General features: G+C 37.1%; 1 protein-coding gene across 1 annotated transcript in view; it reads right to left on the bottom strand.

The window, feature by feature from the left end:
- Positions 1 to 780: 780 nt before the first annotated feature.
- The window catches only part of CARNMT1 (carnosine N-methyltransferase 1), a 40,756-nt gene continuing 23,707 nt past the window's right edge, over positions 781 to 17,829 (bottom strand). Inside the window, exons 4-8 of the mRNA XM_021008529.2 lie at positions 17,643 to 17,783; positions 15,714 to 15,892; positions 8,233 to 8,346; positions 4,646 to 4,749; positions 781 to 3,415 (exon numbers count right to left, since the gene is read on the bottom strand). Coding sequence (XP_020864188.1) covers positions 3,314 to 3,415; positions 4,646 to 4,749; positions 8,233 to 8,346; positions 15,714 to 15,892; positions 17,643 to 17,783 — 640 coding nt within the window. The 3' untranslated portion in view covers positions 781 to 3,313. The remainder of the gene's footprint in view (positions 3,416 to 4,645; positions 4,750 to 8,232; positions 8,347 to 15,713; positions 15,893 to 17,642; positions 17,784 to 17,829) is intronic.

The following is a 17,829-nucleotide window of genomic DNA, read 5'->3' as shown; positions in this document are numbered from 1 at the left end:
TTGAGAAAATTAAGATCAATTCTGTTTAAAGTAACTGATTTTTTTCTGTAACTGCTTTTGTCCTACAATTGTGTCATGGCTCTCTGTCTCAGAAACCAGTTGAGATTCAGCTGGCCTGTAATGGGTGAAGTTTAGAAATCCAGCTCTCCTATTAAGCACTGATCTATTTTTGCCTCAAGTATGCCTCTGTTAATAAATGTTATCTTGCTCAGAGAATGCCCTCAGTTTATCCTTTTGTTCAATTTCATACATTTGTAATAGTTTCAAGGTTCTGGAAGGCTATACATAAAAACAAGAATAGACTCTTAGAGGCCTTCTTAAGAGCCACTAAGTATATATCAAAGAATCATAAAATTTTGGAGCTAAAAAGAGTTTGCTCTAATTTCTTCATGTGAAAGAACCAAGGATCGAGTGATTTACCAAGTTACCCAGTGAGTTTGTGGCAGAGTCAAAGCTAGAATCCAAGTCTCTCTACACCAAGATCAATTCACTTTCTTCTTTATCATGCTGCCTCTAGTTCCTGCATCAAAACCATTAGCTATGTAGTGATTACGAACCTTGTTGGTTCAAATAATTAGAGCTGTAAAAAACCTTAGAAGTAATTTAATTCAAAATCTTCATTTTACATAAGAGGGAACTGAGGCCTGGAGAGGTTGAATGACTTGCCCAAGGTCACACAAGTAAGTAGCAAAGGTAGGATCTGAACCCAGGTCCTCAGACTGCAAATCCCATTTTCCTTACACTGACCCCATTACCTGGAAGCAAATGATCAAGCTCATATAATTTCATAGCAATTGCAGATTTTAATGTCCAAGAAAAATTAAGTCCATCATACACAATTAAAAATATAGGAAAGTTCATGCAGACATGAAGCTTCCAATTCAGCAATTTTAGCTGCTTTAGAATGAAGATTACATATCAATACAGTATATTTTATAGTTGCCAAACAACTTCATTTGAAGTTTTATACTATGATTTATACATCTTTTCTTTGTATTTTACACTTTCCATCTTGCACACTTCATCAACCTGTGCTGTTTTAGATTATGGCAAGAAAAATTAAGCAAAAATACATGCTTATTTCCCTTTTATTAAAACATGAATGAAAATGCTTGTGCATACAGAACACTTCAGAAAGTAACAATGAAGAACATGCAATTTAGTGAAAAGGGGTAATTAAATATAAGAAATACTAAATCATACCCTCCACTGGAGCCCTTTTATTGATCTAAGCCACCTCTTCAAGTTTAGAATATTTCAGATGCAAATATTTAAAAGACAAATAAAAATGTGCATTATAGAATGGAAAAAAGAGACTGTGAAGGGAAAAGGAAAAATAAAATGAAACAACTGGTTCTGAATTTAACCAACTAAACACTACATATATAATTAGGAAGTATGTTACATTATTATATGTTAGATGCAGAAAATAGACAAAAGGTAGTTCAGTAATAAAGCTGACTCACACATGCTGATATATTCCTGCTTTAATTAAGGATCATCAACTGTTCTGACCCAAGTGTACGAAAATGAAGTAAATACCAGTAAATTGCTTATATAAGTAAAGTATTTTAAAATTATCCCCATTTGGCATGCTCCAACTTTTCAAAGGATTTTGTCATGTAAGCTCCTTTCAAACTTCCTTTTTCTTTTCTAAAATTTCTGGCTTTTTTGTTCCTTGAAAATAAGTTCAAATTAGTTTGTGGAGGTAATGATTTATGGTGTTCTGCATCAATACTGCAAGTACCCAGGGATCAAAAAGAGAAAAAATGGTTCAATAAGGTAAAGTCTTTACAAGTCTCATATTCCAATGAATAAGGCAATTCAGGGGATTTTTCTTACTTCCATTGTAGTCAAGGTCACAGAAGCCCTATTAAAAATATGCTAGTAGAGGAAAGTAGTGAATGGGGTCATAAGACACCTTAATGGAGTTATGACTTCCTAACTTCATTGAAAACAAACACCTAACTAAAGATTTCCCAGAATTTTTCTTACCGATAAGTGTAATTTTATCAGCACATTATTATAATCAATAGACTTATCTAATACATTTCACAAGTTTTTTGATACAATACATTGTAACCTGTGAAATTATTCAACAAGAGCAATTCCTCCCCTCTATACATTTTAAAGTGTGGAAGCGATAGTCTTACAAATTACAATTTCCACAAAGCAAACGTCCTCCAAAAAAGGAACTACTAGAGGTAGAAATTTAAAGCCGCTAACAATCATTAGAACTGACCTGCTTAACCCAAAATTACATTAGTAGCTGTTGCTAACAATATTTAAGGTGTATACTATAGGCAGAATATAACCCTGATTTTCACATTCACAATTTTCTCACATCACACCACACGTTTGTTACCATGGTACAGATTTTACTGTGTAATTATTTTTATCTTAGTGTGTAGTTATTCTAAACAGAATAATGCCTGGTTATTAGTAATTCAGATAACCTAGCTAAAGAAAAAAACATTACGTAAACATTTACACTGATGAATTCCACATGACTATAGCTTGAAGTCTTAAGTAATAAGTGGGCAAAGTCTTATTCCCATTTTTCAAATTTATTACATTTTAAAGACAGGGCTTTATGCCTCATTTCAGTCTCTGAGGTCTTGTCAAATGTTTCAAAACAACCCAATGACTAGCATTTTTAAGAAATCTGTTTAGTATGACCAAAAGATTCAGCAAAATTCACTGATACTTAAATGCATTATCTGTTGATGACCCAATTCAGTGTTTTATGAAAAAAATTTAAATACTACTCAAAATCAAGTTGAACTGTGGAAATGAAATGCTCAACTAATTTTAATGATAAAAGAAACTCATTAGATATTCTGCCTCACATCCAAATTGAGAAAAATTTTCATTTAAGAGATGAAGATGGTTTAGACATTTATTGAACTGAATGTGTACATGTTTATAACAAGGCCAAGAGTGTATTAGGATTTCAATACTACTGAGTCATCAGTGCAGCAGTCTTACAATAGGGCAGCCTCAGAAAGACAAAGAAGGATAGTTTTTCTACTTGAGACAAACAGTTCTGCACTTCAAGGGAAAAGTACATTTGAAGATCTTCCTTTCACTTTCACTCATTCGTATAGTACAAATATGCATGGCATAGTACATGTCTGGATAATAACAGACATATATTAAGAAAATAGACACTATATCTAAATCCTGTTAGGAATAAAGAAGGCACCACTGATTTGAGGTTGTGTCCTGTCACCACCCATAGCTGATTTTGTGTTGTTTGTTTCAACATTTTCTCCATTAATCATTTTTTTCCTGAAGAGCTCACAGGAGACAATTACTGCGGTTTACGAACCACAAACAGCACACATTCATAGTAGTATTTCATCATAGAGAGATCGTTCACAGTGTATGTGGACAACACAGATTCTTGTTCTACCTGCAGTAGAAAATGACACTGTTACAATGTTTTTGATGCTAAATATCTCATTTATCTTGCACAGGTTCCACGCTTTCAAATTCTGTATGGCTCCAAATTCAACAGAGAATTTTAAAGCCTTACAATTTAAGGATAACTGGGGGAAAGACATTTAAATTAGCTTAAACTCTCTGAGTTATAATTTTATAAAATGAAAGGAAAAATGCAGTTTCAAATACACAAAATAACGAACAAAAATGGCATTCAAGTTCAAAGTGGAGGTCTTGCTTTTAATGAAAAGGCAATATCTATTTGTAATTAGGAACATAATTTGCACATAATTTGTTAACATCCTTGAAAAATGACCTGCACGGACTTCAGAAAAACCTGGAAAGACTTGTATGGACTGATGCTGAGTGAAGTGAGCAGAACCAGGAGAACGTTGGACATAGTAACAGCCACACTGTGCGATGATTAACTTTGATAGACTTAACTCCTTTCAGCAATACAAGGATCTAAGACATCTCCAAAAGTCTCATGATGGAAAATGCTGTCCACATCCAAAGCAAGAACTATGGAGTTTGAACACAGATCGAAGCATACTATTTGCAATTTTTTTTTCCTGTTTTGCTTTGTTTCCTCTTTCTTGTGGTTCCTTCTATTGGTTCTAATTCTTCCTTACAACATGACTAATGTGAAAATATGTTTAATAGGAATGTATATGTACAGCGTATATCAGACTGCGTGCCGTCTTGGGGAAAGAGATGGGGAGGAAGAGGGAGAAAAATTTAAAACTCAAAAGCTTATGGAAGTAATTGTTGATAAATCAAAATAAATAGAAAAGAAAAAGAAAAATGCCCTGCAATTCTACTTAATGCTATCTGACTCTGAAGAAAAAACTGATGGAGTCGGAATAAAGATTGAAGAATACCATTTTTCACTTTCTTTTTTTTTGGGGGGGGGTTCAAATTTTCTTCCACAAAATGACTCATATGGAAATATGTCTTACATGACTGCATAAGTACCATATCAAATTGCTTACCATTTCAGGGAGGGGATATGGGAGGGATAGAATTTGGAACTCAAAATAAAAAAAGTGTTAAAAATTGTTTTTACATGTAATTGAAGAAAAAATATTATTTAGAAAAAAGATTTTCCTGTTACTCCCTAACACATACTCTTTGCCTTTAATTACTTTACAAACTAAATTTTATAAGCATTAACAGTTCTTAATCTGTATTCCATCCTTACCTCTATATGGAATCCATATTGGAGAACAACATTTTTTATATCCTCATAGCTCAATTCAATGGAAAGTTCATTTGCCAGATTTTCAAAGTGATACAGTAAAGGACCTATGTTTTTAAAATAAAATGAATCAGTTACCTGATTGGTAAACATGCACATTACCAGCACATTACCATTCTATAAAAACAGAAGCTGAAACAGCACCTCGCATAGGATTATGATAGTTTAGCTACTAACAAGAAATTAAATGTTTTATTAGGTTAAAAATCTGAAGATAATAAGGGCTAAAAAGAACAAATAGCTTCATGATAAGAATGGAATGTACTTTCTACTTTTTTGGACACAGGCATAGTGAAGTTAATTGAAAACAAAAAGGACTGGAAAAACAGCATGATTTAAGTAATTTTGATTAATGAAGACCATCTAGTTGGCTCATAAGAGCTTAAAAGTACACTATTATGAATATTAGGTCTACATAATTTCAAAATATTTCTAATCGTGCAAACCATGTTCTGAAACTACCACTCCCATTCTCTTCCCTCCCTCCTGTCCTAAAAATTTTGAAGGTTTTTTATTCCACTGTTGTTACTGTTCAATTTATCAGAAGGGAAAGTAGTCTATTATTGTTACTAATCCAAACTTAATAAACTGCTTTAAACAAAATGTTATCTTACGTGATTCCTTATAATCTCACCTAATCCATTAATCCCCTTTTTAACTATAATAGACTTCACAAATTGATTACTTCAAGGCTGCTCTCAACAACACTACCAACTTTCCTCCCCTCCTGACCTTCTTCAGTATTAATTCTCATCAAGACTTCTACACTTATCAAGATTTCTATACTTTTAGCTATAAGGGAGCAGGGAGGGCTGGCCAGGTATTTCCTTGTCCTCTTTAAAAATCTCTCCTTACTCCTTAGATTCCATCTATTTCAATATCTGAAAACATAATGCTTCTATAGTTATCTTTTTTTTAAAGCATTTTTTATTTTCTCCCCCTCCACTCACTAGACTTCTTTTTCTTGCCTTCATATATGCAATTCTCTCCTAATAGAAAATAAAATTAAATATAACTTTAACCTTTTAGGCCCACCTTCACCTACAATTCTATTTTTCTCTTTTTCATTGTTGAATTCCTATTGTTCTGCCTCATCATGGTATAGTGACACTGCTTGCCTTCTCAAAGGCCATGCCAGAGAAGCACAGGCACTATACCAAAGAAGAAAGGTGTATAACATGGGTCAGGTGATGAACCATAAATGTCACCCAAGGAACAGCCTAGCTAGGATCTTCAAAATGGCTTATGGCCAAGGTAGTTGCAAGGGACTGACTTTTTTTGGCCATAGAAACTTTCAAAGGTCATATACAAAAGGGCAGCTTGGTGGCACAGTGGATAGAGCTCTGGCCTTGGAGTCAGGAGGACCTGAGTTCAAATCCGGCCTCAGACACTTGACACTTACTAGCTGTGTGACCCTGGGCAAGTCACTTAACCCCAATAGCCTCACCAAAAAGCAAATAAGAAAAAATAAAAAAAATAAATTAGCAGAGTTACAATTTGAGTCAGTAGAGGCAATAACCATGGGAATGAAATCATGGATCTTTGAAATACAGAAGTAGTATTCACTGCCAAACATCTTGAATGACTAATGTATATTTTCTGTTCACATTTTTTATTATCTATTTGCCCTGACTGGCAATTTGGCTTTCATTATTATCATTCTAGTGAAAATTCTTTCTTGAAGGTCACTAGACTCCATTTTCTCCCGCACTTCAATCCTTCCTAGTGCCTGTCTATTTTTAAACAAAATAATCAGACCACCTTGTTAACAAATTTTTCAGAATTTAGACATTCAAATGAATGATCCCACCTTAAGAACTAAACCAAACTGGGAGGGCAGAGTTAGATGGCAGAGTAAAGGCAGAAACTCGCTTGAGCTCTCCCCTAAACCTCTCCAAATGTCTTTAAAAAATGACTCTAAACAAATTCTAGAGCAGCAGAACCCACAAAAAGACAGAGTGAAACAAATTTCTAGCCCAAGGCAACCTGGAAGGTCGACAGGAAAGGTCTGTTGCACCAGGCTGAGAGAGGAGCACAATCCAGCACAGACCATGCCAGCATAGACCAGGCCCCAGCAAACCAGGAGTCGGCCTCAGGGGACTGAATCACTGGCAGCAATGGCAGTTTCCACACTTCTTAGCCCACAAATGCCAAAGACAACTTACAAGGTCAGTAGGAAAGGTCTGTCGGACCTGGGTGAGAGAGGAGCAAAGTCTAGCCCTGGCCCCAGCACAGCCCCAGGGCAGCGGCAGCAGTAGCCGCTTCTGGAGTTCTCAGCTCACGGAGAGTAAGGGGATCAAACAACTGGTCAGCAAGAGATTAAAGGGGTCTCTTTGCTAGCACTGAGGCTAGCTTTGCCCTTACTTGTATCTGGGTCCCAGTCCTGAGGCAAGGAGGAGCACTGGCATGGCAGAACTTGTGGCAGCAGTACTGAGGGAACCCTCCTCACAGTTCCAGGGCAGAAAAGAGCGCTTGTGGTCCCTCACAGACCAGAGCACAGAGAGTCCCTTAGGGAGACCCACACTAAGTAGCTGTAGTATTAATACTAATACCACTCTAAGGGCTGAGGAAATCAAGATTAGGTACAGAAATTCCCTTCCCATAGACCAGGAAATAGCCGACAACTTATTATTCCACTTTTTTTAAAAAGGAGAAATTGTATTATGAACCCCCATCCCCATTCTCAATCATTCTTTTTCATCTGGTGTTTAATATGTCTGACTAATCATGGAAGGAAAAAGGTACAAAAATTACGTTTTATATAAGGAACTCATCAGATCCAGACGAGATCCCTGTGAATCAGGCAGATTAGGTCATCATGCCCATTTCAAAGATGAGGAAATTGAGACTGAGAGAGGATTAAATGACCTGCTTGAGGTCACCCAGCTACTGAGTGATGAAGCTGAGACTAGAAATCAGTTCTGCTTCCGAGTCCAGTGCTCTTTTCATTGACAGAACTGTAATATGAGGAGTTAGTTCCACATGTAATTTCACAGAGTTAAGATGGCTTCAAACCATGCAAAAGACAGCTTACTAACGGATTATCTTGGGTATGTATTAATATCACCATACAATTTCTCAGGATATTAATGTTCTTCATCCAGCTTTTGTAGATATGTTTAGAGAAGGCTGGTAAAAATTGGAGGTTTGCCGGATAAGCAAAATTATAGTCTTAAATAAAAACAACATAATATGATTAGACACAAAGTTTAAGGTATTAAGTTTCATGAAACAAAATTAGGAAAAAAGTGTACTAAGAACAGCAGCTCAAATATTGTCCTTTGCAGCTTACAAGGCGTTCCCCTAAAAACAACGCTGTAAGGTAGTACTGTAGGATTATTATCCTCATTTTAAAGATGAAGAAACTTGAGCTTAGAAGGTTTAAATAACCTTTGCCCCAGTGACACAGCTAGTTAAGTAGCAATGATAGAACTCAAACCCAGATCCTCTTAAATCCAAATCTAGCACTTTATCCAATATAACATGGTGTGCGACAATCCATAAAAGGCTATGGACACAGTACAACTTACCCAGGTTTATCCAAATTCCTCCTGGTTTCAGTATTTTCCATATTGTATCAATGTAATCAATGACATTATGGGCTGTGTCTATGAAGAAACAAGTAGCAATACAATCCCAGGTATCTATTCCAAAACAAAAAAAGAAAAATCAAACTCTTGGGGTATGACGTGCCCTGGCAAGAGAAGAAAAGGTCATGGCTAAATATCTATCAGTAAGAGACAATACAATCAGCTTGAAATAGATTATAAAATATGAAAATGGAGTTCCACAAACTGATGAGCTTGGGAATGAGGGAATGGGTAGATAATGCGTGGGAGAAAGGCCAGACAAATATAACATACATAGAAAACACTGAATTGATCTACTGACGGTGATGAAACTTCATAAGGATAAGTATTTATCAAATTATTTGTAGGTTTTATCTAATCAGATTAATACCTAATGCAGTGATTTCCACTTATTTTATTAATCACAAGTCATTTGAAATATATATACTAATATCATGGTTTTAGGATTTAAGAAAGGATTATCAACTGTATTTGAGACTCCTTCTTGCTCTGTGGGAGGCTCAGTAAAGGGCAGCACTACCAAGCATCTTGTCTGCATACTATGCACTTCCGGAATCTTTGGACTGCTCTAGCAGCTATAGTTACTCCAACAAGGACACAACTTTTTAATTAGTCACAGAGGAATAAGGATAACGACTGGAGGCAGGGCTATAATTATGTACCAAAGCATTTGGCATCCCCTCTGTGTCCCTCAATTTTAAATTCATTTAGAGAAGAGCAAAAACACCCAGACCATGGCTTGCCAAGATTTATAGAAGCTTTTGGGGACACATAGTCCTTTAAGTAACATGGAGCGCCAACAGGAGTCTCCTTCCATTGGAAGGAGAAAAGGAAGAAAGAGAGATAAATACTATCAGTAGGGATATGATTTACCAAGGGGTCTGGCCCTGTAGGAGACAAGAACCTAAGTATTTTCTCTTTCGAGGGGAGGCAGTCTGAGACCACATTTCCAAAATCCAACACAAATTACTACACTGAGTCACAGAACTTGTCTTGTTTATGTAAAACTATAGATTTTAAAAAATCAATTATTAAATTATCTCTTCTAGAATTATTAATTCTTCATATAATAGAAGGGGATTGAAAGTAAGCAACTGTTTATTAAATATCTACTACATGCTAGGCACTGTGTTAAGAGAGGAGGACACAAAGAAAAACAAACAAAAACACTTCCTGCTTTTAAGAAGCTCAAAGTCTTAGAGGGAAGACAACACGTGAACAACTACATACAAACAAGATATATACAAGATAAATAGGAGGTAATCAAAAGATGGCAGGAACTAGCATTGAGGGGAATCAGGAAATGATTCTTGTGGAAAGTGAAACTTTAGCTGAGACTTGATGGAAGCCAGAGAATCCGGGAGGCAGGGCTGAGGAGGGAGAGAGTGTCAGGGATGGCAGACAGCCAGTGATAATGTCAAGAGTCAGGAAACAGAGTGTCTTGAAGAACAGCAAGAAGGCCAGTGTCACTGGCACAGAGTACATGAAGGAGAGTAAAGTGTAAGAAGCCTGGGAAGGTAGAAAGGGACCAGGTCATAAAAATGGCTTTCAAAGTTAGAGGATTTTATATTTGATTTTGCAAGTAATAGGGAGGTGACCAGGTCAGACTTGAACTTTAGGAAAATCATTTTGACAGCTAAATGGAAGATGTACTGGAGTGGGGAGAGACCTGAGCCAGGGAGACCAACCAGGAGGCTACCTGCAACAGTCCATGTGTGAGGTGATGAATGTCTGGACCAGGATGATAGCATTATCAAAGGAAAGAAGTGGACATATGTGAAAGACATCATAAAGGCAGAATTGACAGTATTTGGCAACTGAAGCTAAAATCTTACCATTGTTGTAATCAAGGTGTCAAAATGATTAATATAAATGATATTAGTCTGTAATAGAGACATTAGAGCTGTGATAAGATAATCAATGTGCAAATTATTTTTAGAAAGTACAGTGAGTGAAGTCTTAAAATACCATTCTGGAAAAATTTGTTTTCTAACCCATTCATTTTTCATTATTTAAAATTAGTTAAGGTGAAAAAGTGACATTTTACATTTAAAATTCTGATTCATACTAAGATTAACAACTGATTCAGAGCAGATTTCAGAGAGATTGCAAAGTAATAATGCATTTATTGAAGATTAACAGAAACAATTTTGAAAACACACTCATGTGCTTTGCTTCTGATAATTAGGAGTGAAAACGGGCAAAAAATATCACAAGGACAATGGACTTCCATTCTTAGAAGGCTATAGCATAGTATATAAGGAACCTATCAATTCAGATCAATGAGAAAGGTAGAACTGAATGGTATGGGCATAATATTAAAAAATGGTATACAGTTTAGGTTATGTTCCACAGGCCAAATTTTAGGGCCAGTTGGGTGGAAAATACTTCTCCCCTAAAAATAACAGATCCAATAGAATGCTATATTTTTATTTGGACAGTCTTAAATATTAACTCAAGTACTGGGTATAATGTAACTGACTATGGAGTAGGAATTGGAAAGCCTAGGTTCTAGCTCTCGCTGTACCCCTTATTAGCTGTGTGATGCTGGGCTGACAAATCACTTTAACTACTATGAGCCCCAATTTATTAATCTGTTAAAATTTCTGATCCTGAACCATTTGATAGTGTGAAGGACTTCAGTTATGAAAAAATGATTTTCTGGACTAGGCTCCATCTCCACAGGGATTGCTTTCCAGGATGATTCATTGTATTCGCATCCATAATGCATAGTATAATATAGTGCTTTGCAAATAAACAGGTAATTAATAAATTTGTGCTGATTAAATTGAACTAGTTGGCCTTTGATATCCCTTCCAACTCTTCAGTTCTATGAATTTATCTTTGTGGACAGGGGCATTATTTTATTCATCTTTGCATCATCCTCTACATCAGAAGTGTGAAACATGCTAACTCCACTCCCCTACCAATGCTCCAACTGGTTAAAATGTAATTAACAAATATTTAACAAAATAAATACAAATACAACAGAACATAGATAATGTTGATACATAGTTTTCAAATCCCAATGTACAGTTTAGTAATCCCTATGTAGAATGATTTGAGTTTGACACTGGTGCCCTATCAGTGATAATTGACCTCTACTATGAAGTATGTTCCGAAACGGTCTTGCATCTTCCCCAGCACAACAGTTTAAAGTATACAACTGTCTTGCTACCAGGTGAAAATACAAAGTACAAATTAAATTAAATTAAATTACATACCCTCACATTTTCTCATTTGGTTTGGCACGAGTTTAAACACAGTTCTAGTTTTTATATATATTTTTCATTTCCTTTTCTGAGTTCACTCATATTTCTATCCCAATTTAGAGCTAGAGCTAAACTTCCCTGGATACTGAAGAAGTAAGGTCTCCAGTCTACCATTTGTTCCAAATCTAAAAGGATTTTTGCTCTACTACCACCCAAAACCTGACAAGTGGCTTTTCTGGATTCTGCCCTTAAATTGCCCTGGCTTACCCTTCTCCTTTTTCAGGTACAAAGCCCAGATCAACCCCACTGAGCTGCTGCTACACTAAAGCTTCATTTACCAATAGTTTCTTTACTACTGTTCTACCTTTGTCCCAATATCACCATCTCCATTCCTGGGTCCCTTCTAGCTCTTACAAAGTTACCTCTCCCGGAAACTACCTTATCCTCTTTTCTTTTCCATTTCTTAGTTCCAACATCAGTATAAATACTAGCATCTCCAAACTGTGGATCCATTCGTGCTTCTGGGAGAAAAATCAATCCTCCTTTCTTAGGCTTACCTTCCTACCTGTATCCTCAATCTCATTTGTTGACTTCTTGTACCTTTTACAGTGTATTTCCTGCTTTATACCACAAGTAATCTACTATATTGACTCCTCTTCTGCTTTCAGATATGCACAGATATACTCTATTTTAAAATTTTTTCACGTGATCCTACTCGTCTTTTTGGTTACCATCTAATTCACTGTCAAACTTTACATAGAATCATAGAACTTTAGAGCTGAAAAAACAAAACAACCTTAGAGATATTAAATCAGCTACTTAACACTTGCCCCTCACCCTTTACATCCACTTCTTAACTCAGCTACCTCCTCAAACTACTGTCATAGCCTTCCACTTTCTTTCCTTGAACTCTCTTAACTTTCTATGGTCGGGCTTCTGATCTCATCATTCAAGTGAAATTGCTCTCTCTAAAGTTACCAAGGAACTCTTACTGGCCAAATCTAATGTTGTCCCCTCACTCCTCATCATTCTTGACTTCTGTGCAGCTTTGATACTGTTTGTTGATCATCTTTTGGTAAGTTCTTCTTTTCAGATCTTTGTGACACCACACTACACTGGTTCTCCTCCTATCTAACTGCTCCTTCTCCATCTCCTTTGCTAGATAATTCACCCCTGCCATACCTGCCTAACATAGGCATCCCTGAGGAGGACTCTTCTACGGCCTCTTGTTTCCCTTGGTGATCTCAATGGCTCCCACAGATTCAGTTATTACCTCTATGCTGCTGATTCTATACACTTATACAGCCCTAATCGCCAGTTTTACATTTCCAACTGGATGTTCCATAGGCACCTTAAACTCCATTCATTATTTCCTGTCCACTCCCCAAACCTCCCCTCTGCCAAACTTCCCTATTACTGTTGAAGGCACCACCATCTTACCAGTCACCCAGGTTCACCATTCAGGCACCATACTTGACTCCTCACTCCATCACCTTCCTGTTAATTTTACCTTTGTGACATCTCTTTGATGCCCCATTCTTTTCTCTGACCTTGCCACTACCCTGTAAAGGCCTTCATCACCCTACACCTAGACCACTGAAAACAGCCTGCTAGTTTGTCTCCTGGCCTCAAGTCTTTCTCCAGTCCAGCCCACTCTCCACTCTGGGGTCAAAGTGATCTTCCTAAAACTTAAATCTGATCAAATCACTCTTCCATTCATTCCCCAGAGGCTTATTATCCCCAGGATCAAATATAAAAATCTCCTATTTATTATTCAAAGCCCTTTGTAACCTGATCCCTTCCTACTTTTCCAGTGTTCTTATACCTTACTCACCTCTACATGCTTTGTGATCCAGTGACATTGTCATCTTTGCTGTTCCTCACACAAGGCATTTCATCACCCAGGATCTTCACAGGCTTTCTGCCTTGCCTAGAATTCTCTCCCTTCTCATCTCTACACTCGAGTCCTTCAAGTTTCAACTAAAATCCCACCTTCTACAGGCAGCCTTTCCTAATCTCCCTTTATGCTACTTTCTTCCCCCTACTGATTATCCCCTTTCCATCCTGTATATATCTTGTTTTCATGAGTTTTCCTCATTAGACTATGCGTTCCTGGAGAGCAGGTACTGTTTTTTGCTTCTTTTTGCAGCCCTAGAGCTTAGTACAGAGCCTGGCACACAGTAGGCAGTATAAATGCTTGTTGATGGACTTTTTTCTCTGTCATGGCCCTATCTTCTTTTACAACCAAATTAGAAAAAGCTCTTTATAGTCATTGCTCCCACTCTAGCCCCTCCTAAAGTCTCAACTCTTTCAATCTGCCAGTGCCTCCACAGGACTGAAATGATTTCCTCCAAGATTATAAAAAATCTAACTGCTGAAGGCCTTTTCTCATTTGTTATACTTCCTGACACTGGGTACTTTTTTCCTGGGTACTGTCCCCTCCCTGGGTTTTCATGCCATTGCTCTCCTTTGGTTCTCTTCTTGTCTGGCCACTCCTTTATTCTTTGCTGCCACAGCTATATTCCATTCTCTAGGCATGCATGTACTTCAGAGCTCTGTCCTGGCCCCGGTTAGCTTCTCTCCATATGTTCTTTGGAGATTTCATCAACTATTACAGATTCCATTATCACAAACATGGAGATGACTCCCAAATCTACATATCCAGTCCTCACTCTGGAGTTCCAGTCCTATATTACCAACTATTTGACAGACATTTCCATCTGGATTTCCCACAGGTAGTCCCAAACAGAACTAATTAGCCCTCCCCACCCCTATTTCAAACCCACCTTTCTTTCCCAGCTCTTATCTCTGTTAAGAGTACTACCATTCCTCCAGTCTTCAAAGTTTGTGAACTCCAAGTCAGTCTGTCAATAAATATACATTGAGTGACTACTATATATTAATCTGTGCTCTCACAAACCTCACAACCTAATGCGGGAGACAACATGCAAAGACCTACGTAAAAACAAGCTATACACAAGATAAAAAGAAAATAACAAACAGTAAGAAGGTACTAGAATTAAGAGAGATTGGAAAGACTTCCTGCATAAGTAGGGGCATTTTACCTCTTTGACCCTCTGTGTCTAATCAGTAGCCAGGTCTTATTGATTCTACTGTCACAGCACCTTTTCCACCTACCCCTCTTGACCTTTTACTATGTGCAAGGCCACTACCTAGTTCAGGAACTTGCTATAACTTTTATCTGGACTACTACAGCCTCCTAACTGGCCTTACTACCTCCAGTATCCTTTCTCCAATCCATCCTCCACACAGCTGACAAAGTGAGATTCCTAAAGTACAAGCCACTTTCCTATTAAAGAAGTTTTTCTGGCTCTCTATTGCCTCTAAAATAAAATACAAGCCCCTCTATATGGCATTTCAAGCCCTTCAGAATTTGCCTCTTTCCAATTCCACAGTACTCTCCTGACATACTATTCATTCTAGCCAAACTGGCCTATTTGTTGTTTCCTATACATGACATTCCCTCTCTTGCTTCCATGACTGCAGAAGATGCCTCCCTTTCCAGAACGCTCTCCTACCTGACTTTTTTGGAATCTTTAGTTCCTTTCAAGACTCAGCTCAGTTGTCACTTTGTATACAAGGCCATTCCTATTCTCCTCCAAGACTAGTTGTTAAAGCTCTTCCCCTCTCCACAAATTACTTTGTATCCTCTCAGGAGAATGTAAGCTCCTTGGGGGCAGAAATTGTTCTATTTTTGTCTTCGTCTACCTCGCACCTAGTATTTTGCCTTGCACATGGTAGGTATTTCATAAATATTTCTTCAATGAAATTGAATTCTTACCCAAAAATTATTAATCCTTCCTTACTGTAAATAGTTTAAAGTAAAATTCCTTTAGTAGGAAAGTTAACGTCCCTCACAATATGACCCGAACCTACCTTTTCCCAAAGTTATTTAACACTGTATTAGAAAACAACTCCTCTAGACGGTCTGGTCTATGATCCCTCAAATACCTTGTTCATTCTTACCTCCACACACACCTTGGATATAGGGCTCCTTGAAAGCAGAGAATGTTTTTTATTCTATTATTTCATATTCAACTATGTCTAGCAAAATTGCTTGTAAACAATAATGTAAAAACACTTACTGAGCTAAATTCTGACAACAAATGGAATGCTCTAAACTTTATACTGATTCATCTTACTCAGATTAGGGAAATAATTTATTATAATTATTTGATTTGAACTTACTGCATTCTGAGTATATCTCCTGAAAATCTCCTGCTGTCATAGAAAAGTTAGAACCAGGAGGAAGACTATGGGGATCAACATCAGGAAAATAGACTGGTCGAATCTGATCAGCCGATCTTCTGTTATTGCTAAATTGATGAATCCAAGGATAAAGTTTATGCGTGTTAATTTCGGAGCATCTGCAAAAACATGAAAACCAAATTGATTTTAACTAAATATTTTACTCAAGGAATTATGTAATGCTAAAACATTGTTTCTGATTAGATATGTTTTAATTGTAACAAAGTAGAACTGGAAAGGACTTAAGTCATTGTGGTTCAGTCATGGCTAACTCTTCATGACCCCGTATGGGAGTTTTCTTGGCAAAGATACTGCAGTGGCTTGTCATCTCCTTTTCCAGTGAATTAAAGCAAACAAGTGAATTGACCAGGGTCATACTGTTAGTGAGCACCTGAGGCCAGATTTGAATTTCGGTCTTCCTGACTCCAGGCTCAGAGCTCTATCCACAAACTACCCAGCTTCCTCCACTTAAGTCATACTCCCTAACTTATTAAATGAAGCAACTGCAGCATAACTAATTGCCCAAGGTCACACAGGTGCCAAGGAGCAGCACTAAGATTTAAGCTCAATTCCTTTGACTCCAAATCCAGAGCTCTCTACACTAAATTGTTAGTTATTCTAAAATGTAATACAGAACATAAAAAAATCTACTGAAAACTATACTACTACTAAGGAACTACAAATATGGAAATACGACCACCCAAGAAAATGGAAAGACCATAGGACTGTAGATTAAGAGTTGGAAAGGCCATCAAGTGTAATCCTCTCATTTTAAACATATGGATCTAAGACCCAGAGACATTTAGTGACTGGTCCATGGTCACCCTGCTAGTAAATATCTGAGGAGGTCTTCTTGAATCCAAGTCCATCCCTATATCTACTATACCACACACTCTCACAGTTCTACTATATTTTTTGTTTTCCAACCACAATATTTTGTCCTTTAGGCTAAGTTAGCATAGCTTGTTTCTTTAGAAGGTAGCAATTATCCATAATAAGACAAATTTCTGGGATGCAAAGAATAGACTAGCGATTGCCTCCAGAACTCCAAGATTTTTAATTAATAACCTCCTTAACTGAGTCTTGAACACTTACTAGTGCTCCAGAAGAGAAAGCAGCATTTCTAATGCCTTTCTTGGCTGGTGGGTTTGCCCAATTAAGTGATGTTGATTACATGTACCCAGTCAACTGGGAGAGGTAGTGTGTATGCCTTCTCATGTAAGTTCTTTAAGCAATGGCTAAATGACGACCCCTGATTAGGTATGTTGTAGAGGGAAACACCTTTTCAGGTACTGCTTGGACTAGATGGCTTCCAAGGTCCCTTCTAATTCTGAAATTCTGTGATTGGGGAACCACCTAAATGACCTTGATTTTTTTCTCATGGGCTTTTCAATGCTGCAAAGGAACAATCAAGGGACCACTGGAATTTCACAGAAGCAGTGAGAACATGCTAATTTCTGAAGCAAAAAAAGAGGTCGTCTTAATTATTCTGAATAAAAGCTTGCTTATAGGACCTGAAGTCAGAGGACTAGTGTTTAAATCCCAACTCTGCTAAGTTACTACCCATATGAACATGGGCAAGTCATTTAAACTCTCCAAATTTCAATTTCCTCAATTGCAAAGGGAATGGCATTAGACACAATGATCTATGGTCTCTTCCAGATCTATGATCCCATTCATTTCTTTACAGTTTTTTATTCTGCCCCAACATTTAGGTACATAAATGTGTAGGTAAAAAAGTTACTTTTATATGCAGAGTGATTTTAAAATAAAGAACACCAAAAATATACATGAAAGTTCACATAAGCAAGCAAAATGTAATTCTTCTCTGGGAATTTTACATCCTAAATAGAAAGTAAATATAAATACCTGTTGAGTACAAAATTGGAAGAAAAGAGCATAAAAAAACTCCATTCATTTCCTTGGCAAGCATAACCTAGCATAGCTATTTCCCAGGCCAATCTTCCTAGTCCAGCACCAGGTACCAGAATACTGACTTTGGAAGGATCCCTGAAATTAAATAAAAACATGGCAATTATGTTCAAACATTTAATGT

Source organism: Phascolarctos cinereus, unplaced genomic scaffold (assembly GCF_003287225.1).
Source record: "Phascolarctos cinereus isolate Bilbo 61053 unplaced genomic scaffold, phaCin_HiC Scaffold_4;HRSCAF=312, whole genome shotgun sequence".
In the NCBI taxonomy this organism is placed as follows: Eukaryota; Metazoa; Chordata; class Mammalia; order Diprotodontia; family Phascolarctidae; genus Phascolarctos; species Phascolarctos cinereus.
The sequence above is the reverse complement of the archived record's forward strand: the minus strand, read 5'-3'. Positions and strand labels throughout refer to the sequence as shown.